The sequence below is a fragment of the Dryobates pubescens genome, chromosome 33, assembly GCF_014839835.1.
Source record: "Dryobates pubescens isolate bDryPub1 chromosome 33, bDryPub1.pri, whole genome shotgun sequence".
Classification (NCBI taxonomy): domain Eukaryota; kingdom Metazoa; phylum Chordata; class Aves; order Piciformes; family Picidae; genus Dryobates; species Dryobates pubescens.
Window position 1 is genome coordinate 6,175,360 of NC_071644.1, and position 23,713 is coordinate 6,199,072.

At 50.0% G+C, this 23,713-nt stretch overlaps 1 protein-coding gene across 6 annotated transcripts in view; it reads left to right on the top strand.

Moving 5' to 3' along the window:
• Nucleotides 1-23,713, top strand: part of SAMD11 (sterile alpha motif domain containing 11) — a 134,708-nt gene that overhangs the window by 19,010 nt on the left and 91,985 nt on the right. For all 6 annotated transcript variants that reach the window (XM_054175766.1, XM_054175767.1, XM_054175770.1 and 3 more), the window contains exon 3: nucleotides 20,500-20,678. In XM_054175766.1, coding sequence (XP_054031741.1) covers nucleotides 20,500-20,678 — 179 coding nt within the window. The remainder of the gene's footprint in view (nucleotides 1-20,499; nucleotides 20,679-23,713) is intronic.

The following is a 23,713-nucleotide window of genomic DNA, read 5'->3' on the forward strand; positions in this document are numbered from 1 at the left end:
ATCGAAGATTGGGAAGAAGAAGGAGAGGAAAAGGTGAGGCAGAACATCAAGACCTGGAGGGACTGGGGTGGAGATTCAGCAGCTCCTATGGCCCAAACCTTTGCTTAGAGAGTTCTCTCTCCTTGTGAGCTGCTGTAGTGGCACTTCCTACTGGGAGCTCTAAATAGACCTTTCCTTCTCTTTCCTGTGTGCTAAAAGCCATAAAGGGGAGGATGTGGGAATTAATGCTGCATTAACTCCCAGTGGGATCCCCACAAGGTTGGGAAGGGAATGTGCTTTAGCATGGATGGGCTTTCCCCACTTTCAGCTTTACTCTCAGCCCAGAATTGATAGTCTGAGGATCTGCTGAGGCCCTTCAGGGCAGTGATGGCTTGATAGAGAGGATGTGCTGGGTCTTAATGTCTCCTGCCCTCTCTGCCCAGCCTACCTCTGAGGATCTGCTGAGGACCTTCAGGGCAGTGATAGCTTCATACAGAGATGTGCTGGCTTCTAATCTCTCCTGCCCTCTCTGCCCAGCCTGCATCTGAGGATCTATTAAGGACCTTAGGACAGTGATAGCTGCCACATTGTGTTGGTTATTACTTTGGGGCACATCTGGCCCTCACACCCCACAGGAGCTGGCAGCCCTCTTCAAAGTTTCACACATGCAAACCCTCAAGTTCTTACAGGGGGGTGGCAAAAGGCACAGGGAGAGAGCTTTTACCCAACTTGGGTGCAGCACTCTGGTCAAGAGCAGTCTGAAATGTCTTTGAGAGAATTCTCTTTCCCTTTTCAGTGCTGCATTACCTCTTGATAAGCTGCAGAGAGCTGCAGCGTGAGCACCCTTCCTGTCACTAAAGGTCAAGTGCAGCCCCTTTCTGCTGCATGAGGTGATGTGGCTGTTCTGAGTAATGAGTTTAAAGCATACATATGGATCTTCTTGTGCTCCCAGAAACGCTGACTGAAACCCAGAAGGAAATACCAAAGCAGCTGCAAACATGCTTCAGAAGAAATCCTTTGGCTGTGTGAAGTATCCACTGTTGCATTTGCAATAAAATTAGCAAGAAGGGAAGGTGCCAGGGAGGCAGGAGGCTAAGAAGCTGTCAGGTATTTTTACAAGTGTTGTCTTCATTTCAGCAGCAGAGATCTTGGGGCCAGGTTTGTTCCTTTGTTCTGCTTCTACAGCACGTAGCACCACGGAGCTGTGTTTGGGGATCCCTGGCTGTTGGTGCAGCCAAAGGAGATAATAAGGATCTAGACAGGAGTATGTGCTGCAGAGATAAAGGCTCCTCACTGCACTCTCTCTCTGTATGTGGGGAGCTCTGGAGATAAGGATGATGCCTACCTGTGGAAAAGGGGCTGAAAAAAAAGCCCACAGCTCGGCAGTGCTGAGGGAACAAACCAGCAGATGAGGCAGTGGGCAAGAGAGGTGGGACTGCAATTCACAGAAGACTGGGAGACATCTTCTGAGAACTAATGAGAGAGCTGGGGCTGGGTGGCCTGGAGAAGAGGTGGCTGAGGTGGGGTGGATCTCATTAATGCTGATCAATAGCTAAAGGGCAAGTGTCAGGAGCATGGAACCAGACTCTTCTCGGGGGTGTCCAGCGACAGGACAAGGGGCAGTGAACACAAACTGGAACCCAGGAGGTTCCACCTGAACATAAGAAAAAGCATTCTTCCCTTTGAGGGTGGCAGAGCACTGGGGCAGGCTGCCCAGAGGGGTTGTGAAATCTCCTCTGGAGAGATTCCAAACCTACCTGGCTGTGTTGCTGTGTGATTTACTCCGGGTGTTCTTGCTCTAGCGAGGGGCTTGGACTATGTTAGAGGTTGGACTGGAGATCCCCCCATAACTCTTTTAAAATCTGCCCCAAAGTGTAACAGACTAAATGGGCATCAGAGGTTCCTTCCAGCCCTCACTGCTCTATGATCTGAGTTTCAACCAGAACTAGGTAGAGACCACTCTGTGTTTGACTGGACAGGATCAGCTGGATGTGAGGCGGAAGACACAGAGTGTAGTGCAGGTCCTGGAGACTCCAGGGATGTGTAACAAACAGGAGGAGTTGTCTTCTGCTTCCTTCTCATGCTTCCCCTGCTACCTGGACGCTGTTTTGCTTGCAGTGAAAGGCCAGCAGCAGCCCACTGGGCAGGACAGAGCAGTTAGCACTTCTTGGTTTCGTTGTGCTTTGCATCCTTGGGAAGAAGACAGCACATAACTTCATTGGCAAGGAAAAGGAAGTTGTGCTGCAGCTGCAGATTGACAGGGGAGGGAAGATAGGAATGAAAACTAGGCTGTGACTCTAAGGAGGAGATAAGAGGTGAGAGGCAGCAGCCCAGCAGCTCATGCTACACGTTGCTGATTTAAGAAGCATTTTCAGCGTGTGCCTGGTTGTTCCAAGGTCAGAAAGGCAGCAGCAGTGGTGCCAGCACAACGGATCTGCCTGAAAATAAAGTGCTCTTGTGCTGTATCCCTCCTCCAGGGGAGGTGGAGCTCTTCCAAACTCTTTTTCCTTATCTCCCTTCCAGCTGACCTCCTGGGCTTGGTAAACAACATCTCGGGGGTTGCAGGAATCCTGGGGCAATGAGTGGCCTCCCAGGGGCTCAGAACTTCTTCCCTCCTGAGCTCCACCTTTGCAGTCTCTGCTGAAGAGTCCACAATTCCTAAGTCATTTAACTTGTAATCACTTCTTGCCTTTCTTTTACCTTCCCAGCCTTCAATGTGATTCCAGAGGGGATTTTTCTAGAGTTCCAGCTGGCACCAGGTGTCTAAAGAAACCCAGACCTCTACCTGCTGGAGTGCCTGGTGTTACCTTTTGCTGTTTGGGAACAGCTCACCTGCCTGACCACAGTGCAGAGGGAGCTTCAGCTGAGCCTTCTGAAATGTTTGTGAGGATTTGTCCAACTGATCCCTGTTTGTTTTAATCAATTACTTTTCATCAGTTAGTTCTCAAGAGCTGTCTCTCAGGCCTGATCTTGTGTCCCCAGAACCAGTGGCTGTAAGATTCTGGCCCTGAGTTAAGGCTTCTTTTGGCTGGTTCTCCCTGTATCCATCAGAACTGGGAGGTTTGTGCTGGGATTTGGTTTGGTTTTGCCTGTGCAGGGATTACACTGTAGAGTTGAAGTGGTGCTGTGCTGTCCTTTGACTTTGGTATTCTGCTTCTGTTTCTATCTGGAGTGAGGGAAATCTAAATCAATAGCTGAAATCCACCTGAAAGAAGCTGCGTTCCCCTCCTTGTGTAGGGGACTGGCAAGTTGTTGGCTGGTGCTGTGTTTGCATTAGGGATCCCTGTACCAGTCCCATCCCAGCACAAAACTGTAACTGGACCCTGGATCCCTGCTTGTTTTCTCTTCCATTCACCTCTGTCCCTGTTGTTCCCCTCCCTTTCCTCGGTGAGTGCTGTTCTTTGCTATCTTCTTCGCTGGCCGCTTGCAGCAGGGTGCGGTTAGGAGAGGGCTGTGTGGAAATCCCTGCTCTGAGCCCCAACTCTTCCACCCCCACACACTACCCTGGAAGAGACCCAGCTGGGCAAGGTGACTCATCTGAGGCTGGCTGAATCCTGGGGCTGCTTGTGGGGGAAATGAAAGGCCCCCAGGCAGGGCAGCTAGGCAGCTGGGGGTGGTGGTGGCTGCAGGTTGTTCTGCTTCTCTTTTTGCACAGCTGAAAGCACAGAGGCCTTGTAGGGTGCAGGGGAGGGAGATGGTTTTCAGTCAGCTGTAGGAACTGGTGGGAGAGGGGCACTGAAGGGAAAGAGGAGCATGAATTCATGCTTGACATGTCTCTGCCTTCTGTAGTGAGTACAGCAGGGCCAGCTCGTGTCGTTGTGCAGTGTCTTGCCATTGAGGGACATCAGTAGCACTGTTGGGATCATGTGGAGCTGGCATGTAGTGACATCCAAGGTCCCTGACCTCACTGTGTCCTTCCTCGTCTGTAAAGGTGGTGAGAACACAGGAGCAGGAGCAGTAGCAGAGCTGTGTTTCAGCTCTGGAGGTTGGCCACTGCTCCAGTTGTTGCTTAGCACTCACTTCAGAGCTCAGCTTCAGAGTGGCTGTCACAGCCTAGACCATTTTTTGTCATCCTTTGTTTTCCATCCTTTGGTCTGTTGATCCTGGCTGGTGCATGGGCTCCAAGAATCTCTGGGAAGCAGTTGGGGAAAGCAAGCCTGCTATCAGGAGATCAAAGTTCAGTCTGCAAGGGTCCAGTCTTTCACTGAAAATAGTTAAGAGTCAGCAAATTGGAAGCAACTGAAAAGCAGTGGTTAAACTTTCCAGGCCTTTTGCTTTACCTAAGCTGCTCCCTGGGGCAAAATCCACACAGGCAGAAGAGCTCTGGAGCAAGATGTGGTCTGCTTCATTGTCTTGTTCTTCAGGCCAGAATGGAATTGACCCTATCTGCCTCTGGAGGTGGTGATCATGGAGAGAGAAAGTCAGCTCTGCTTCCAGGATTTAAATGGCTCTCAACTTGAGTGGGGATAAGATGGGGAAGAGAATCCCCTCGTTTCTTACCTCCTCCCTGGGAAGTGTGGGGAGGGTACTGGCTTTTAGCTGCTCCCTTCCCATCCCTTCTGGACCCTACAGGAACACAGGTGTGCCTGTGGAAATGTGTGAAGACGTGTGTGTGCTGATGGCCCCTCAGTATAGCATCTGCTCCATGTTCCTGTTAACGACTCCTGCCTCTCCTGTGGAATCCTAGGTGTTACCTCCATGACCAATTCCCTGTGGAGGGCCCCTAAAGAGGTTTAGGAACAAGTCCTCTGTGGCTCTGGGGCACAGAACATTATGGTTTGGGGTTTTTTCCTCCTGAACTTGGCTGAGGAGAGGAGGATCTCCTGGAGCTAGATTTACCCTTGAACTGCAGGCAGGGAGTCCTCCAGCAGCTTCTCTCTGTGGCAGCCTGGCAGCCTTACCAGGGGCTGTGGGCTCCATCTCTTGCAAGGCTTTGAAACCTTGTGCCTGAGTGTCTGCAGGCGAGCCCAAAGCTGTTTGCTGGAACTGGTGATGTTCTGCAGGTGGAAGATGAGATGGAAACATGCCTAGGGTGGGATTGCACTTTCACTTTGATGGACTTCTCAATTCAAATGCTTGCTGGGTAGCAGAGAGCTGCTTAACAGTGCACAAGAGGATCATGCGACCTCAGAGGAGTCTGTGTCTTCTTGGAGCTGCAGGGGGGGAATTAGGACTGACAGAGTGTAATTGGTAAAGCTTGTGTTTGGCTGGGATTTTTATTTTAACAGGCCCAGAAAATCACCAAGTAAATAATAAGTCAGGACCTTAACATTTGCTCTCCAGCACCTCTGACAAACAAAGTGATTTGAGAAGGAAGAGTGCCACCTATTGAGTCCCACATTTCCCCTCCTTCAGAAGCCTGAGCAGAGGTACAGCCGGATCCCATCCAGGTACTTTCCAAGCACAGCCTCAGCCTCATTCAGCTGATGGAGAGGAACCACAGCCTGGAGTGGAATGCTTGTGGCAAGGGAAAGCAAAAGCGTGTGCACTAAAAACTGTGTGTGTGGGGGGGGTTATGTGTTAAGAGTTTTGCAGGTGCTGAAGAGCTTGCCGAGCTAAAGCAGCCAGTGTCAGTTGCAAAGGGTTGCCATCAGCAAGCTTCCCAATCTGCACCCTTCTCTGGAGCAAGTTCTCTGTTGACAAAACTGGAAGAAAACCTACAAGAGTTACAAATAGTTCTGGGCAAGCTCTGTTAACACAGCTCTGTGTATATTAGGGCCTCTTAATGACTCCTGCTGGCTTTGGGTGAAAAAAAAACCCCAGCTGCCTCTACTCGCTTCAGAAGTGCTGGATGTGGGAGCAGGTTTGTTCTTTTCATGTGACTGCCTTGAGGTCTCTGTCCGTGGTTGAAGTGTTGTGGAAGCCACATAAGACCACACTGTCTGTCAGCAGCTTAGCCACAGACTCTGTTTCCCACCTCAGGGAAATGCTTAAATGCCTAAGAGAGGAGATGGCAGTTCCCAGTCTAAATATTTCACTTGTAACAGCAGCCTCCCCCTCCAATTTTGTTCCAATTAATTTTGGTTCTGGTTTTTAATCCCATGAGAGATGAATCTTTCCCCCCACCCCCCTACCTGTTCAGAAAACTCTTCCCTGTGGTATTTCTTTGTTTCTTTGCTTTCCTTCCAGCTTCTGAGGTTTTGGCATTTTGATGAATTATTTCCCTGTCACTCCAAGCCCTTCTGAACAGTTCCTCCCCAGCCTTCCTGTAGGTCCCCCTCATACACTGAAATGTATCTATAAGGTCACCCCAGAGCCTTCGTTTCTCCAGGCTGAACAGCCCCAGTTCTTTCAGTCTGTCCCCAGAGCAGAGCCACTCCAGCCCTCTGATCATCTCTGGACCCTCTCCAGCAGCTCCATGTCTCTGCCTTAAGGAAGGGTGTCATTCTCTCATCACATTCCTCTTTCTGGTGCTCTCAGCCACGGACTGAGGGCATGCCAGTCCTTAGCAGTGCCAAGGAGGAGGGAGGGATTCCCCTGAGCCAAAGCAGCTAAGCAGGAGTTTGGCATGCTTTTAGCCTCATGCCTGATACTCTCAGCCTCTCTCTGCTTTCATTAATTCCACTCTGCGCTGCAGCTGAAGAGCAGCACGTATTAAAACTCCAAGGAGCCTTGTCTAGTAGTTGTTCAAAATCAGTTAATTTTTTATTGGATTTGAAGTCAGACTTCATGGGCCAAGCCCTGCCCCTGGAGAACCTGGGATGGGGAAGTGCAGGCAGTGGAGACTTACTCTGGGTAATTGACTTTCTCTTCTGTGTCCACCCTCACCTCCGAACCCTCCCTGCCTTTGCTTCTCCGCAGCGCTAAGCTGAGAGCCTTTTGTCCTCAGCAGCCTCAGCCATCAAGATGCATTAAATTAAACATACACACACGTCACAGCCCCGAGGCTGTTAACCCCACCATGAGCACAAATAATCTGTTGTGGCCTAAGTAGAATCACTTAGGTTTGGACCCTGCTCTCGTCCAATTCATTCCCACACCTGCGGGAGTGACCTTCAAAACTTGCTCGAGGCTCTGATTCCAAAGTCGTTTTCTCATTAGTGGAAATGAAATGTGTTGTGGAGCTCTCTCTCTGTCTCTGCAGCTCTGGGGACATCAGGGCAGAACAACACTCTCAGCCCCTGTCCACAAATCAGGCCAGGCTACCTCACCCCCTCTTGGTTTTCGACAAACCCTTCTTCCCTAACCCCTCCTTGCTTTCCCCTCACAGTAAAGTAATTCAGAGAAAAGAAAGTCCTTGGAGCCTGTCCCCAGAGGTTGCACTGAGCAGGGGTTGCCATTTCATAGAATCATAGAATGAGCTGGGGTGGAAGGGACCTCCAAAGGTTATCCAGTCCACTCCCCTCTGCAGCAAGCAGGGGCATCGGTCACTAGATCAGGCTGCCCAGAGCCCTGCCGAGCCTCACCTTGAATATCTCCAGGGATGGGGAAATTTACCACCTCCCTGGGCAACCTGTTAGAGTAGAATAGAATAGAATAGAGTAGAGTAGAGTAGAGTAGAGTAGAGTAGAGTAGAGTAGAATAGAATAGAATAGAATAGAGTAGAGTAGAATAGAATAGAATAGAATAGAATAGAATAGAATAGAATAGAATAGAATAGAATAGAATAGAATTTTCCAGGTTAGAAAATACCTCCAAGACCATTGAGTCCAACCTCTCACCCAACACCATCTGATCAACTAAACCATGGCACCAAGTGCCTCATCCAGTCTGCTGTTAAACACCTTCAGGGATGGTGACTCCAGCACCTCCCTGGGCAGCACATTCCCATGGCCAATCTGTCTGGGAAGAATTTCTTCCTAACCCCCAGCCTAAACTTCCCCTGGCACAGCTTGAGACTGTGTCCTCTTGTTCTGGTGCTGCTTGCCTGGGAGAAAAGACCAACCCCCACCTGGCTACAGCCTCCCTTCAGGGAGTTGTAGAGAGCAACAAGGTCTCCTCTGAGCCTCCTCTTCTCCAGGCTAAGCAACCCCAGCTCCTTCCCTGTTCCAGTGTTCCACTAAATGCTTTGGGCACCTGAATGGGCTGGTGGACAGAGAAGGCACCTGGGGAGGCTCCCATTCTGCTGCCATCCTTGCGTGGGACAGTCAGCTCTGTTCTTTGTCCCCATCTGCTTTTGCCTGTGCCTTGCCCAGCCCAAGACTGAATATCTTTTTAAAACAATACAATTATTCCCATGGTAAACATGTTGTAGTAATGCTTGGTTTGGTACCAGTGTTTCCTTCCAGCTGTCATCTCTCTGTAGTACTGTTAGAGCATAAGGGGTGTGTGTGTGTGGGGGGGAAAGAAACACCTCCAAACCCCCCTGCAGGGCTCCAGGTCCTTGCCATCCATCAGCCAGGGGTCACAGTAACTGCAGATCATATGGTCAGGTCTCAAAAACTGCAGGAAATCAGTCTTTGTTATATGGAAAATAAAGCAGTCTAGGGGGAAAATAACCATAAATGTTCATTATTTGTACAGGAAAATCAATTTGTAGGCCAATTGACCAAATAAAGTAATACAATTTGCTGGGAAATCCCCAGGTGTGGCAGGGAAATCATGAAGTGGAAATGGAAGGAGAGGTTTTTCCTAGGTAGTCTGCGGTGGTTTGGAGGTGGGAGGGATGTGGGGAAGGCAGACAAAGCTTGAGGAAGTGAAGGAAATGGCAGGGAAGGGTCCCTTGAGCTGTGCAGGCAGCTGAAGGAGAGGTGCCAGTGAGAGCAGGAGGTGGGGAAAGGGAGTCCCTGTCCCTGGAGGTGTTCAAAAATGCATAGACCTGGCACCTCAGGTTTAGTGGGCATGGTGGTGCTGGGTTGATGCTTGGGCTTGATGATCTCAGAGGGCTTTTTCCAACCTTAATGATTCTCTGATTCTGTTCTCTGATTCTGTAAGGGAGCTTTATGGGCAGAGCTGGCTGTTGCTCAGTGGCAGCTCTCTCCTCTGCTGTTTCTGCTCTGCTCTTCAGTGCACAGCCCTGTGAGGAGAGGCTGAGGGAGCTGGGGTTGCTTAGCCTGCAGAAGAGGAGGCTCAGGGGAGACCTTCTTGCTCTCTCCAACTCCCTGAAGGGAGGCTGTAGCCAGGAGGGGGTTGGTCTCTTCTCCCAGGCAAGCAGCACCAGAACAAGAGGACACAGTCTCAAGCTGTGCCAGGGGAAGTTTAGGCTGGAGGTGAGGAGAAAGTTCTTCACTGAGAGAGTCATTCGTCATTGGGATGTGCTGCCCAGGGAGGTGGTGGAGTCCCCATCCCTGGAGGTGTTCAGGAGGGGCTTGGATGTGGCACTTGGGGCCATGGTTCAGTCATGAGGTCTGTGGTGACAGGTTGGACTTGATGATCTTTGAGGTCTCTTCCAACCTTGGTGATTCTGTGATCTCTGTGCAGGTGATGATGAAGGCTTGAGCTCAAGGTTCTTCAAAGGGCATGTCTGCCAGCCAGGGAGGATGGTGCTGGGTGGTGCTGGGTGGTGCTGGTGTGGAGGCAAAGGTGGCTGATTTTTGGTACCAGCCTGCCTGGGGAGTACTGGGAGTAATGCAAAGCTCCGGTTCCTCTGTCTCTGCTGTGTGGAGCAGCTGCTGCTTCTCTGCTCTCCTCAGTTTGGTTGCTTCAGTTTTGAGGGAAACTGCTGGGAAATCATTTATTTTTCTGTTTAAAGCAGAGAAAAATTATCCTCTGGTTAGTTTCCAGTCTCATTCTGCCCATGACAGGAGTGGTCCAGCAGTGGGGATGGGCTGGGGGTGTTTTTTGGGTCAGTCTAGCACCAGGGGGTTTGAATTGAGTATGGCTGAGGTTAGGGGGTGAGTCTGGGTTCCACTGATGCCCTGAGGAGCTTTTTCAGACATCAGTGATCAGGGAGCACTTCAGCAGTTTGGAAGCCCACCTTTCAGGATGGTGTTGGGCCCTATTTTTCCAACAGAACCAACTCTAGCTCTCAATAACCACAGCAACAGCCAAACCTTCTTCCATATGGACAACTGAAGAACAGGAGGAGCTGACTCTGCACAAATCCAGGTCTGTCTGTCCCATGAAGTGAAGGTAATCATTACTGAACTTAGGAAAACACACTGAGCTGTTCAGTTGAAGCCTGGTTTGGTTTCTGCTACAGCAGCAACTTGTGTTTGGGGAGGAACTGTTTACCATTTCTGTTTGATCTTTGTTGAGAGTTGCTCTTTATGACAGTAAAGACTTGTCAAAAAAGCTGGAAACAGACCTGGAGGCAGAAATTTCCCTCTACCCAATGAAAAGCTGCAAGGGGCTGCTCCTCATTCCTGTAGGACTTGAGTCCAGCCATCAAGCCTGGGTCTGCTCTCTCTTGGCTGAGCAAGGCTGTAAGCCACGCTTGGAAATGACAAGGATCTCAAAGAATTGCTTTAAGCATGTGTCTGCAGAGCAGAGTAAGAGTATAAACCCCCAGCAAATTCCTCTTTGATGAAATACCTCAGACTTGCTGGGAAAGGTTGTGTTCTCTAGGACCTGATCTAGTGAAACTTGGGAGTGAAATGTTAATACTTGGGGGAGTGATGGGCAGCTGGTTTGTTCTCTATCTGTTGCTTGAGAGGGAGGTGTGTGAAAAGAAGGGAAAATGCCTGAGAGCATCCATGGCCTTTTGTTCCTTGTCTCTTCACCAGAGAGGAGAAGCAGGAAAGGAAAGGGAAGAAAGAGAAATATCCAGGTTTTCATAGTATGGTTTAGGTTGGAAGGGGCTTCGGAGGTCATCTGCCCTGGGCAGGGAGACCTGTCTACTAGACTCAGCTGCTCAAGGCCTCATCCAGCTTGGCTTTGAACACCAGCAGGGAGGAGGGATCCACATCGTCCCTGGGCAGCCTATTCCAGAGTCTCAGCACCCTGGTACTGAAGAACTTCTTCCTCAGTTCCAGTCTAACTAACCCTGCTCTCCCTCAGCTTCAAGCCATTCCTCCTCATCCTGTCTCTAGACACCCTTGTGAAAAGTCCCTCTCCAGCCTTCCTGTAGGATTCCTTCAGGTATTGGAAAGCAACTGTAAGGTCCCCCCCAGAGTCTTGCTTTTACTTAGGAGGTGTCAGCTGTGTACCACATCATCAGCTGGTGTAAGCTGACTTGCTCCATTAATAGTGCCTTAAATTGCCTGAGAACCTGGGTTCACATCTCTGCTTCCTTCTTTGCAACCTCAGACTGAAACAGACAAAGTTCCTTGCTGTGCAGCAGACACAGAAGACACATCAGGCCACTTCCAAACTTCTCTCAAAAGAGTTCTGGCAACCAGGCAGCTCCAAAGGATTTTCTATCTCAGTGTTGCTTCCCTTCAAAGACTGGAACTTGCAGTTGGCTTTTCCAGCAAAGCATAGCTCTCACTCTATTAACAAATTATCCTTTAGGCTTTATAACTCACTCAGAGGCAATAAATAGGAAATGTTCCCTTCTGTTCACAGATCTTGTTCATCTGTTTCTTCAGGGCTTCAGAAAATGTTGTTAATATTGATGGAAGAGCTGCAGCTTCCCTTCTGTGCAACTTTCTCTTGCTTTTCTCCAGTTACCAGAGCACCTACAGCCTTGTTCCTAGGCACAGCCTCAGGCTCAACCTGTCATCCCTGAAGGGGTCCAAACCCAATGGAGACATGGCACCTGGGGACATGGTTTAGTGGGCATGGTGGTGTTGGGTTGATGGTTGGACTCAGTGATTTTAGAGGTCTTTTCCAACCTTAGTGATTCTCTGAGTCCACAATTCTCTGCTCCAAAGAGCTTACAATAGAAATAGTGCAGAGGAAGACTGGGAGAGAAGGACTGGTGGCTTTTGATGGCAGGGAGATCAAGCACAGTGGGGTCAAGTGAGTTGTCTGGGATCACGTGGGGAAGTGGTGGTTAAAAGCAATTATTTTCTTTGATAGACTTTTTATTTGATAGACTTTCCCTCTCTCTGTCTCTCTCAAAGGAGAAAATAGCCTGGCAATGGGTCTGTGCTGGAGTTGAGGGCTTCTCCATAAACCACTTGATGACAGCTCAAGACTGTTAATGAGGAATCCTCCAGTGCAGACCTAGGGAGCATGCTGGGCTACAGTGATTCCCAGTATCTGCTGTCCCACTGGCTCAGACCTGTGTGGCTATGCCAAACTGCCTCCTTGGCTGGCCTCTGGTCATTGCCAGAACTTGGAAAGCACTTTGATGAGGCTCTGATGAGGAGTGTGGCACAGTCCCCAGAGCATGAAAGAGTTCTTCATGGTTTGTATTGCCTTTCCCCCCGCCCCCCCCCCCCCCCCGACCATTACTGTCTGTTCCTTCTGTTTCCTTTGTACTTTGGGCCGTGCCTCCTGCACGGGTACAACTTGCAGTGTGACACTGGTGTCACTGGAAAGAGATGATAAATAATAAAGGTGTTAGTGGTGAGGTTAAAGGGCTGGACTGCAGCTGGCAGGGAGGCAGCAAAAGAGCTGCAGCGGAAGGCTGCTGCCTGTTGTTTTATTCATTTGTTCATTACTGAAGGCTGGAGCAGGAGGTGAGATGAGAGGCTGGAGAGCTGCAGCTTCCTCTCTGTGACCTCAGGTTTGATGCAGAAGCTGGTAAGCACAAGGCAGCAGAGCTGTGCCCAGGCTGGATTTGCTCCTGAAGCAGCCAGCCTGGTAGCACGTTGCCCTGGAACACCTAATGAAGGCCCAGGGGAGAGTGGAGGATTATCCTGGGAGGCGACTGACCCTTTCTTAGGTGCTTACACTAATCGCTGCTGAAGGTAAATGCAAACTCTGTCAGTTCCCCTGCAGGGGCTGTGGGGGCTCCCTTGCTGTGTGATTTCCCTAATTAAAGCCATTTGACGAGGTTTATTGTCTGAAAAAGCAAAGGCAAAATATCCCAGGCTCCCCAAAGCTCCCCCTTTCCTCTTTCCCCTATCTTTATTATCAATAAAAAGGAGAGAGCAAAACGCTGTCTGGGCTCGAGGATTTCCTTCACATATGGAAAAGATTTAGCATTCTTCAGCTCCCAGCCTTGGCAGCACACAGACCTCTCCCCTCTTACCTCTCCCCCCCTAGCATTCCCAGCCTGCTCCCTGTATTCCCAGCTCTCTGTACACAGAAAGGATTCAGCAGGGTGGGATTTTCTTCTCTCCAGTAGGAATTATTTTGGAGAGCTGAATCACAGGCACGTGAATCATCTTGTGAACAGCTCTGATATTTTTATCAGCATGCAAACTCTTTGTGCAGCTGCATTTCTCTTCCCCCCCCTTCTTTTTGTTGGGTTTTTTTTTTTTGGTGAGGTTGTTTTTTTGCCTCTCCTGGTGCTGATTTGGATACTGAAGAAGCTGTCTCCCTAGGGACTGCACCTGCTGGCCTGCTTGGGTCAGTTCACAGCGGGGTCAGATGTCCAGAGGTTGCCTGGCAGTCAGTGTGGACTGGCAGAAGCTTTGCTTTCATGTGCAGTTTAGTATCTTCTTTCTCCCTGCACAGAGCTTTTTGCCTTGCAGCTCTCATAGCAGAGGCCTTTCCATTGCTGGGATCAATTAAATGCTCACCAGGGACCCTCTCTGGGAGGAATCTTTCCTTTTCTGGCTGACTTTGAATGTCACACCAGGGCGTTCAGCTATTTTGACCTTGCTGCAGTAGCTCCCAGGGCAGGAAACCTTTCCTAACCCTCCCTTCCTGTCTCTCCCCCAAGTCCTCTGCTCTCTGCCCATCATTCCATCTGCAGGCTCTCCCAGGGCTCTTATGCAACAGTTTGGGGTTGGGTATTCTTGGCTGGGAAAGCAGGGCTCCCAGGGAGAGAGAGCTATGAGGGGGTTTGGATGGGTGGGTGGTGGGGGGAGAAAGATTTTGTGTTGTAACTCTACTGACCTTGCTCAGCCACAAAAGTGGAGTCCTCACCCCCCCTTCCTCCAATTCCCACTCTCTGTAAGGGAAGAATTATCCCCACTGCTTTCTTTTTCCATCTTTCTGATGGTCCTTTGCTTTCATGTGAGAGAACCATCAGGGCTAGCAGGACTCTCCACACAGGTCACCCCCCAGGGTGTTCCCAAGTTGTTGGGGTGGGGTTTTTGTTGCTGGCTTTTTAGTGTGTGATTGTATTCTTTCAGTTTGGTTTTTGGTGGGGGGTGTTTTTTCCACTTGTAGCTGCATCTCCAGCCTTGGGTAATTGGTAACTTTAAACAGTGTGTTGGTCCCCATCTGGTTTTTTCCTGGGGAAAGGAAATGTGCCTGTCTGTGATTTTTTTTTTTCTTAAACAAAGGCAACCCCCCACCCAGACAATGCTCTGAGAGGCAGTGAAAGCAATTAATGGTGTCAAAAGACCCTAGGAGGGTGAAGTGGTGAGTGACTGAGGGCTGGGCTGCTGCAGGAAGGGCTGGGTGGGTAGCTGGCTGTGTCTGGGGAATATGGAGGGTTATTGACTCAAACTCCAGCTGTGTTTTGTGAGCTGGAATCATAACCCACAAAATTAATCTTTAACAGTGTCTGAAGGGAAGGGAGCCCTAATTCGGCAGCCAGCTCTGCTGTGCCCTCAACACTCACCCTTGCAAAAGCTTCGGGAGAAGCAGGAAGGTTTTCCTTTCTGGTTACACTAATTAAAGAGAGGATAAGTGGTACTCTGCTCTCCACCTCCTCACTCTCTGTCTGAAGGGTGGGGGAAGTCCTGGTGGTATGAAAGAAGGTGCAAGCTCTGAAGAGGTTTCCTCAGAGCTGAGTCAGTGTTTGTCCTGAAAGCCAACATCTTGGCTGTGGGTTGGTGGAGGGTTGGGTGCAGGGCACCTGTGCTCCCTCCACAGCAGCCTTGTGGCTGGCTGTAATTCACCCACAGATGGAGGTGTTGAGAAGAGGTCCTCAGTGGGGGATCCTGCCTTCACTCTGCTCTCAGGGGTATCATCTGTTCCTTCCACCACCTTCAGTCCGTGCTTCTGGGGCCAGGGAGCTGGCAGCAGGCATTGTGGCTCTGCTGGACTGAGCTGTAGATGTATTTACTGCTAGGTGAGCTTCATCTTTTTGCTGGGGGTACTGCACCTGTACTGACAGCTGTTGGCTCTGCAGACAAATTGCTCCTGACCTACAGGCCAGAACAGTTTGACTAGTTTGAGCAAGCCAGCTGGCAAAGCACACCTTCCTCCAGTTCTTCATAGAGGAATGGGACTGTAGAGGTTGGAAGAGACCTTTGAGAGCATCAGGTCCAAGAGCTTGCCTAGAGCTCACAACCCCATCACTACTGCTAAGCCACTGCCACTAAACCACATCCCTCAGCACCACATCCTTTGAAATCCCTTGATGGGTGGTGACTCCGCTGCTCCCTAGGCAGCTTGTTCCAGCTGGGTTTGGACAGTCTACAGAGGAGACTCCACGACTCTGGAGACTTTCAAAACCCACCTGGATGGGATCCTGTGCAACCTGCCCTGGGTGAGTCTGCTTTAGCAGGGGGGTTGGTCTAGATAATCCTCAGAGGTCCCTTCCAACCCCTACCATGCTGGGATTCTGTACAGGGTGACTCCAATGACACTGTCACACAAACACAAACCTGTTTTAATGTGAGGTTTGCATCAAACAGCTCTCCATGGGGTACCTCTCCAGACACAGTGGTGCAGTCTCTGGCTGTGGGCAAGACCTCCTCACACCACTCTGCTAAGTGCACACTTTCCTACCTGCCACTGCGTGCCAAGTGGTGTTTGATAACCCTGAATCTGAGTCACTTTAGGTACCTGAACATGCTGCTGAGCTCTGTGGGTACATCCCTGTCCTGTCAGCTGTCTGCACAACTAGCAAAAGCCTTCAGCAAAAGCCAGAGGCAGAGGAATGCCTCCTTGGATGGAGTGTTCCTCACACCTGAGTGTTTTGCTTTTGTTTATTTGCAGCTTGGGCCAGGTGCCCTTTCAAGGCCATGGAAAGAGAATTGATTGTGGTAGGTTCTGGAGCAGGCTTCTGGCTACCTTTGTGCTTAATTTAAAAGTAATATCTATCTACTGGTGAATGGCCCTAAACAGATTAAGAAAGTGCAATTGATTCCAACCTGACTATGGATGAACATAAAAGGCAAAATTGATTGGGCAGGTCTGTTTTAATTTTCTGGGGAAGGAGGAAGGGAACAAATAAATTAATAATTGCATGAGTGGAATACCCCAAACCCAGTGGCAGAAACACAAAGTAAACACAGCCTTAAGAAAGGCCTTGCTGGTGCTGGAATGCAGCTCTTGTAAGGCCACTGGAACCACTCTGGTCCTGGTTCCAATGCTGTCCCTGGTCAGAGCAGAGGTAGTGTAGGTTGTCTGTGACCAGGGGATCACAGAATGGTTTGGGTTGGACAAGCCCTGTAAAAGCATCGAGTCTAGCCATTCTCTGCCTCTGCCAAGGCTGGTGCTAAACCATGGCCCTCAGCACCACATCTCTGAGAGTTAGACACACCTCCAGGGATGGGCATTCAGCCACCTTCTTGGGCAGCCTGTGCCAGTGGCTGACAACCCTTCCAGGGAAGAAGTTTCTTCCGATGTCCAACCTAAACCTCCCCTGGTGCAGCTTGTAACCACAGAATCATTGTCATCATTAAGATCATTGTGTCCAACCATTATCTAAGCCTAACAGAGGTTGCTACAGATGCAGATTCTCCTCTCTGTTCATGTCCATTCTGCCTAGAGAGGTTGTGGTGTCTCCATCTGTGGAGACATTCAAAACCCACCTGGCTGTGTTTCTGTGTGACCTTGTTTGGGTGACCCTGCCTGGGCAAGGAGGTTGAACTGGATGATCTCCGGAGGTCCCTTCCAACCCCTACCATTCTGTGTGTGGTTCTGTGCTTGTCTTTTAAGGGAAGAAGCTGTGTGTGTGTGAGGTGAGTATCTGCATGGGTACACAGATAGATATTTGATGTAGCAGCTTTAGGTGTGAGGATACAACTTGGAGAAGGCAAAGCAGCAGCGTTCTGTGGAAGGCAGGAACCTGTGTCCTGGTCTGGTGGGCTGCTTCTCCAGGTTTAGTACCTCCCTGTTTGCTGCACTCTCACTCTTGTTAGGGCTGATGAGTCCCTGGGCACTCACTGAGACCTGGTAACTGCTCAAAGGTGCCATAATAGCCATAAAATGATTTTTAGTGTCTGATCAGTGCTGTTCTCCTCAGCCTGGGAAGTCACAGCAGAGAGCGAGCTGCAATTATTGGCAAGCGGAAATTTGCAGCCCCTCCCTCGCCTCCCCCCTTTAATTGTGATGATAAATTGCAACTTCAGAAAAACATATAAAGCTCTGGGCACGACAAAGCTCATGCTGCTAGCAAGCCCTGGCTTTTCAGCAAGGCAGAAATGAGGAGCAAACACTGCCCTCCTTGCTTTTTCCTTTCCCCTCTTCTTCTCCTCCCTGCTGTGCTTCTGGCACTGCGTGAGCTGGAGGTACTGAGGTGGCTTTAGGCAGAGGAAGCTCTGAGCATCTTCTTCATGCACTGGAGCAGGAAAGGGAGCAGAGGTGGAAATACACCTGGTGTGGGAAAAGTGGTTCAGGGTTGGAGATGCACAATTTGTATTACACTTTCTTCCTGGGGGCAGACAGAAACCTTCCTGCTAAGGGTCAGTGTAGATCTCTGCTGCTGTGTAGGGGAGCCCACAGGGGTGAGGCAAAGCATCTGCCTGTTTGTCACATTGATGGAGTTGCCCCCTCACACCACAGTGATTCTTCTTCTGCAGGTGATGTCTCTGAGAGCCCCCAGCAATATTCACACCAAGGGTGTTCTCCTGTGTCTGAGTCTGGGTATTTGGACTCAGTACAGAGCCTGTTGCAGCTTGATCCAAGTTTTGCACTTGGGATACTCAGAGATTGGAACAGGCTGCCCAGGGGGGATGTGTGGTTGACTCACCATCCCTGGATGTGTTTAAAGGTCCTTTAGATGTAGTGCTTGAGGGTATGGCTTAGAGGGGAGCTTTGCAGAGTAGGGTCAGTGGTTGGACTTGATGATCCCAGGGGTCTTTTCCAACGTGGAGCATTCACTTTGTTGCAGCCCATGGGTGCATTTTTCTTCCTCACATCTCTCTCAAGAAGAAAACACCTTGGTTTTTTTTTTCCTGGTATTCACACATTTCCCCATTTTTAGGCCAGTTTGGCCTGTTGCTTTTCTCTCCCTTGGGTGTCTGCTCTTCACAGACAGCTGTGTTCTTGGCTTGGGCGTGCGTCAGCATGGGGAAGCTAATCTGCCTCCTTGGGGTGATGCCTTCCAGATGGATTTAGCTAATTATCACAATGATTAGAGCTCCCTTTAATGACCACAACTGGAATGTATTGGCAGAGGTAAACAAGGAAATTCTGGGTTTGTGTTTGTGGAAAGTTCTTAGTTTGTTTCATTTAAGAAAGCCTGGCCTCATCTATCACTTGGGCTTCCTCCCCTGCAGAGAGCCTGCCTGGCATTCCCAGGGCACTTCCACTGGGCCAGGTTTATTTGGAAAGTTGGAATCGATTGTTCCAGAGCAACTGTGCTGAGTGAAATGCTGCTCTGCACTTGCTTGATTACACACCTTTTGTCCCAGCCTTTGCTAAACCCATGCTGCTTTCCTTTGGCTTGTCCTGTTGCAGGAGATGTGCTTCCATACCTGTCCAAAGAATGTGCATGAAGCTGTGCCTCTCGCTGTGCTTCCCTGCCCCTGGCTGTGCTTCCCTGCCCCTGGCTGTGCTTCCCTGCCCCTCACTCTGCATCCCTGCCCCTGGCTGTGCTTCCCTGCCCCTGGCTGTGCTTCCCTGCCCCTGGCTGTGCTTCCCTGCCCCTCACTCTGCATCCCTGCCCCTGGCTGTGCTTCCCTGCCCCTGGCTGTGCTTCCCTGCCCCTGGCTGTGCTTCCCTGCCCCTCACTCTGCATCCCTGCCCCTGGCTGTGCTTCCCTGCCCCTGGCTGTGCTTCCCTGCCCCTCACTCTGCATCCCTGCCCCTCGCTGTGCTTCCCTGCCCCTCGCTGTGCTTCTCTTCCCACTTCCATGATTTTGTTTGCTATAACTTCATCCTCTGTGGGGCAATGACATTGCAGTCTGCCTCCATTCCCAGTGTACATCTTCCACTGTATGTGCTCAGATTATAGCTCTCCATAGATCAATAGAGTGGTTTGGGTTGGAAGGGACCTTCAAGATCATCTGCTTCAACCAGGAACACCTCTCACCAGCCCAGGTTGCCCAAGGCCTCATTCATCCTGGCCTTGAGCACCTCCAAGGCAGGGGGGGCATCCCCAGCCTCCCTGGTCAACCTGTTTTATCTTGATCAATGACAGATTGAGCTAAACACCCCAAGTGCTACCAAGGTGTTCTATCACAGTGGGAGCTGAAACCCCAACATCCTCTAGCTCAGGCTGCACAAAGCTCTTCTTGTGGATCAGGCACAAAGGGTGTAGCGACAGAGTCATCCGTAATAGATGCTCACTCCTTGCAGAAGATGGGAGGTTGGGCCCAGGGTCATGTTGTGCTGGGGTCTGTAAACAAATACCCATGCAGTGGAAAAGCAGCTCTTGCCTCCTGGGAGTTTTCCTCCTGTTTATTTGTGTCTTGCAGAAGTGAGTTGTAAAGGGCAGTGCACTGCCAGGACCACCTAGGGGGAAGGCTGCACAAGGCAAGACCTACTAGATTCATCTGGACATGCAAATGAACAGGGGGAAGTCTCCTCTAATTCAAGTTGAAATTGATGTGGACTGTTTAGTGCTGTGAGAGACAAACCTGCTGCTGGCTGGCCTAGGCTGTTTTCCCAGTGCAGTCAAAAGTGTTCTGGATTATCTGGATCACATCTTCCCTGGGCTACTGGCAAGAGTTTAACTTACCCTGCTGTGTTCATGTGCAGCATTTCATAGCATCCTAGAATGGTTTCAGTTGCAAGGGACTTTAAAGAGTGTCTAAGTCCAGCTCCACTTCCACAGGCAGGGACACCTGCTAGACCAGGTTACTTGAGGTCTCATCCAACCTGGCTTTCAACAATTTCAGGCTTGAAGCCACCATAACTTCTCTGGGCAACTTGTTCCAGTGCCTCACCACCCTCATGGGGAAGAATGTCTTCCTAATTTGGTGGGAAATCTCAAGCTGTGCCAGGGGAAGTTTAGGCTGGAGGTGAGGAGAAAGTTCTTCACTGAGAGAGTTGTTAGCCATTGGGATGTGCTGCCCAGGGAGGTGGTGGAGTCCCCAACCCTGGAGGTGTTCAAGAGGGGATTGGATGTGGCACTGGGTGCCATGGTTTAGTCATGAGGTCTGTGGTGCCAGGTTGGACTTGATGATCTTTGAGGTCTCTTTCAACCTTGGTGATTCTGTGATTCTGTGAAATACTCTAGATAGATAGATGAATGCCTAATTCTTCTGCCATCTTCCTTTCCTATTGGTGTGGATCAGATGGAATGAAGCCAGGGGTGAAGAGGTGGGGAGAGTCTGGAAGTGCATGGCTTGAATAGTGGAACTGGAGGAACTAGATATAGCTAGTTCTGTGCAAAGTCAACATAGCCTTTGCCCACCCAGCATACCAGTCTGACACCCCCAGTGACTAACACCATAACCTTCACAGGACAGCAGTTGAAGAGGAGCTGCTTGGTTCTGGCTTGTCTAACCAAATTCTTCTTCTCTTTTTGCCTTTTCTCCTGTTCTTTCCCCTTCCAACCAATTCCATCCTGGGCCAGAACCGGGGGCGCCTGGCAGAGAAGAGGACAATCCCCTTACCTCCAACCAGGATCCCAAAGAAAGAGCTGACCTCAATTTTCTCACATAGTGATGACAGCGAAGAGAGCGATAAGAGCAATGGTCAACACCCTGAAGTAAAGCAGGAGGAGGATCTGCACATCAGTATCATGAAAAGAAGGTACTTGCCTGGTGGGGAATGCTGCACTGCAGGAGCAGAGACAGAGAAAACTGGGCAGTGGGTGACCAGCCTTTGTGGGTCAGCATTGCCCAGTGGAGTCACCTCCAGGGCTTGAAATTCAAGAGCAAATCTCCCATTACAGCTCAGAAAGGGTATTTGGGACCTCTTTTGCACTTAGACTTGTTTGGAGCAAGCAGGGCTTTGTGGGGCCTTGTGTTTGCACTAAAGGTGTCTGGATTTGCAGACCCTGTGTTGTGTTTCACCCTCTGTCCAGTGTTCTCTGTCTGTGCTTGGTGAGGTCAATGAATTGCATGACCAAGAAATCATCTGTGGACCTTTTCCATAGAACAGAGGTCTATGGCCTTGAAGCTCTGCCTTTTGCTTTCACTTGTCCCCAAATTGTGATGTAGTAAAGTGGATAATTTAGTGTTGGGGAGGAAAGTTTGGGAGGGAGGTAGCAGCAGTGGTGGTGGTTGTAAGTTCTCTTATCACAAGTGTTCAAGAGCATAGCTGTGGCTCACCAATTCTGAGGGCCTCTCTGGTCTAAAAGTAGAATCATGGAATGGTCTGGGTTGGAAGGGACCTCCAAAGGTCATCTAGTCCCAGTAATGGAGCTGCAGGAGGCAAAGAGTCACTGAGGATCTCAGGTCTTTGCTGTTTTGCTTGTGTCTTTCTCACTACCATATAAACTCATCCAGGAGTCATGCAGGGTTAAAGGAAGAGGAGAAGGGTTTGTCTCTGTCTTGAGCTGCATTCTGGTAGCTGTCACTTGGGCTCTGGTGTATGATGTCAATGCCCATGATATTCATCTGAAAAATTTTTGGGTTCTTTCATCCCTCTGGAAAAAAACAACCACCAAACCAACAAGAAATGAGATGTTTGGAAGCTCTGTAGCTACAGGGAGATAAATACCTAAAGGTGCTGTGCCTCAGCCTCCCGTGCATATCATTGCAACTCATCTCGATTGTCATCTTCCTCTGATGCATAAAATCACTCAGATTCTAAGACAAGCCCTATAAAAACAGAGGAGTGGAAACCAAAGGCATGTAATTGCTTTTCTTATGTTTTATGTCTTTCTTGCTGCTGAGCAGATAAGCTATTTCCCCCCTTTCCCTCCACCACCAGATGCTGACACGTTCAGCAGCCGAAAAGCAGGGAGGCCAAACCGGTCCCCAGCTCTTCTCATAAAACCCTCCTGTAATTAAAGCCTGGGGTTTATCATTGCAGCTGTCCAACAGCCACGTTCAAGGGTTATCACTTGGCAATAAAAAGGTGTTTGGGGAGTGCATCTGGACTGTGCCTGTGCACAGGAGCCACAGAGGAGAAGGGAACCCTCCTAATCAGTTTGGGTAAACTGCCCTCCTTCTCCTGCCCCCTTCACTCCCCCCCCCTCCCCCCTTTAATTATGCTTTTAATTCTGCAAAATTACAGTGCTGGATTGTCTCATTAGGAGGGAGCACAAGATGAGAACTCTATAATTGATATGCTGGGCCCCCCAAATAGAAAGTGCTCTTATCTTAAATCTTTAATTACTGTAATTGCTTTGCCTTGTTTATTAGGAAATGAAGCAAAAATACTGCAGTAGTTCTTAGGCAGTGGTCCCCCAGCTTATCATTTCTCTGCTCTTCAGTACATTTCAAACTGGTTTAAGCTTTGTTTGGATTGCTTAGAGGAGTGCATGATTCTCACCAGATAGGTTAGACTCTCATTGCTCTTGGGCAGTTCTCCTTTTCATTTCTTCTGGGGCCTGTTGGTGCAGTGTGTGTGGGAAAAGCAAGGAGGAACTGGGGCAAACAGAGGCCAGGCAGCACTCTTGGGGACTGCAGCAACAGCAGGGAAAAAAGAGCATGGAATTCAGTGCCCAGGCAGGGAGCACCTCCTGCTCAGATCCCTCAGCATTCCCAAGCGTTTTGTCCCTTCCAAATGAATCCCTCAGCCCTCCTGCCCCAAAGAGGGCAGGACCAGCCAGTTCCACCTGCTCAAGAGCAGTGAGTGGAGAGCTCCCTGACCCCACTCCTGCACCGTCCTGCCAGAGGGAGGCTCTGGCTCTGTTCCCTGTGTCATTAGCAGCCCTGGGGACTGGGGTGGAAGGTGTGCTGGGGCTGGCTGCAGAGACAGCAGCAGCATCATAAGGGCTAGACAGCTCACAGACATGACAGCTGGGGCCCAGCAGAGACAGTGCCCCATCTGCTTTCTGGTTTTAATTCACCTGTTGTGTGTCCCCCCCTCCCCATTGGTGATGGATTGTCTCCCACTGAGAGGAAGAAATAGGTTAAACTGTGATAGCAGGAAAACAAGGTCAGGGCCTGAGCAAACCTGTGTATTCCTGTGGCTGGCCCTGGTGTGCACCTGCAGTTCTTGCCCTTGGAAACCCTTGCTTGATTGCTTTGAACATCATCACCTTTTCTTTCTTTCCCCCCCAACTCCTAGTCCCCATTTTCTTTCTCTGACTGTTTCCTCCCATTGTTGGAATGCTCTCTGCTACTTTGAGGTCTGACCATTGGTGAAGAAAAGACTCTATGGGGATTGGAACAGGAGCTGGGAACTTAGTTTCTTGGCTAGTCCCTCACCCTACCCTTTGACAGTGATTTCCTGTGTGATCTTAGGCACTTGCCCATGGTGATGGCCTTCAGAGGAGGTCTGAGGCAGAGAAAACCTCTATTTTTCTTGCAGTCCTGGAAAGCAGCTGCCCCTCAAATTAGTGCATGCCAACTTACTTCACTCCAAAGTCCTTGCAAAACTCTTGTCACCTTGCTGTCTTGCACGTAGGGAACCGAGGTAAGGAAACCAAGCCTCGCACTGGAGGGAGCTTGGCTCATCAGCTTTGAAATCCAAGTGAACCAAGCTTAAAGGTGAATGTTTTCATCTTGTAGTGAGACCCCCTGAGTCCTCTTTAGCCTGCTTTGCAGGGTGTGCTAAGTAGCCTTTGTGTTAGTCCTCCTGTCTGGAAGACAGAGAGCTTAAAGTCTTGTCTCACATAACCAGAGGCATCTGCTGAGCTTGATACCGTAGCTTGATACCCAGACTGTCAGCAC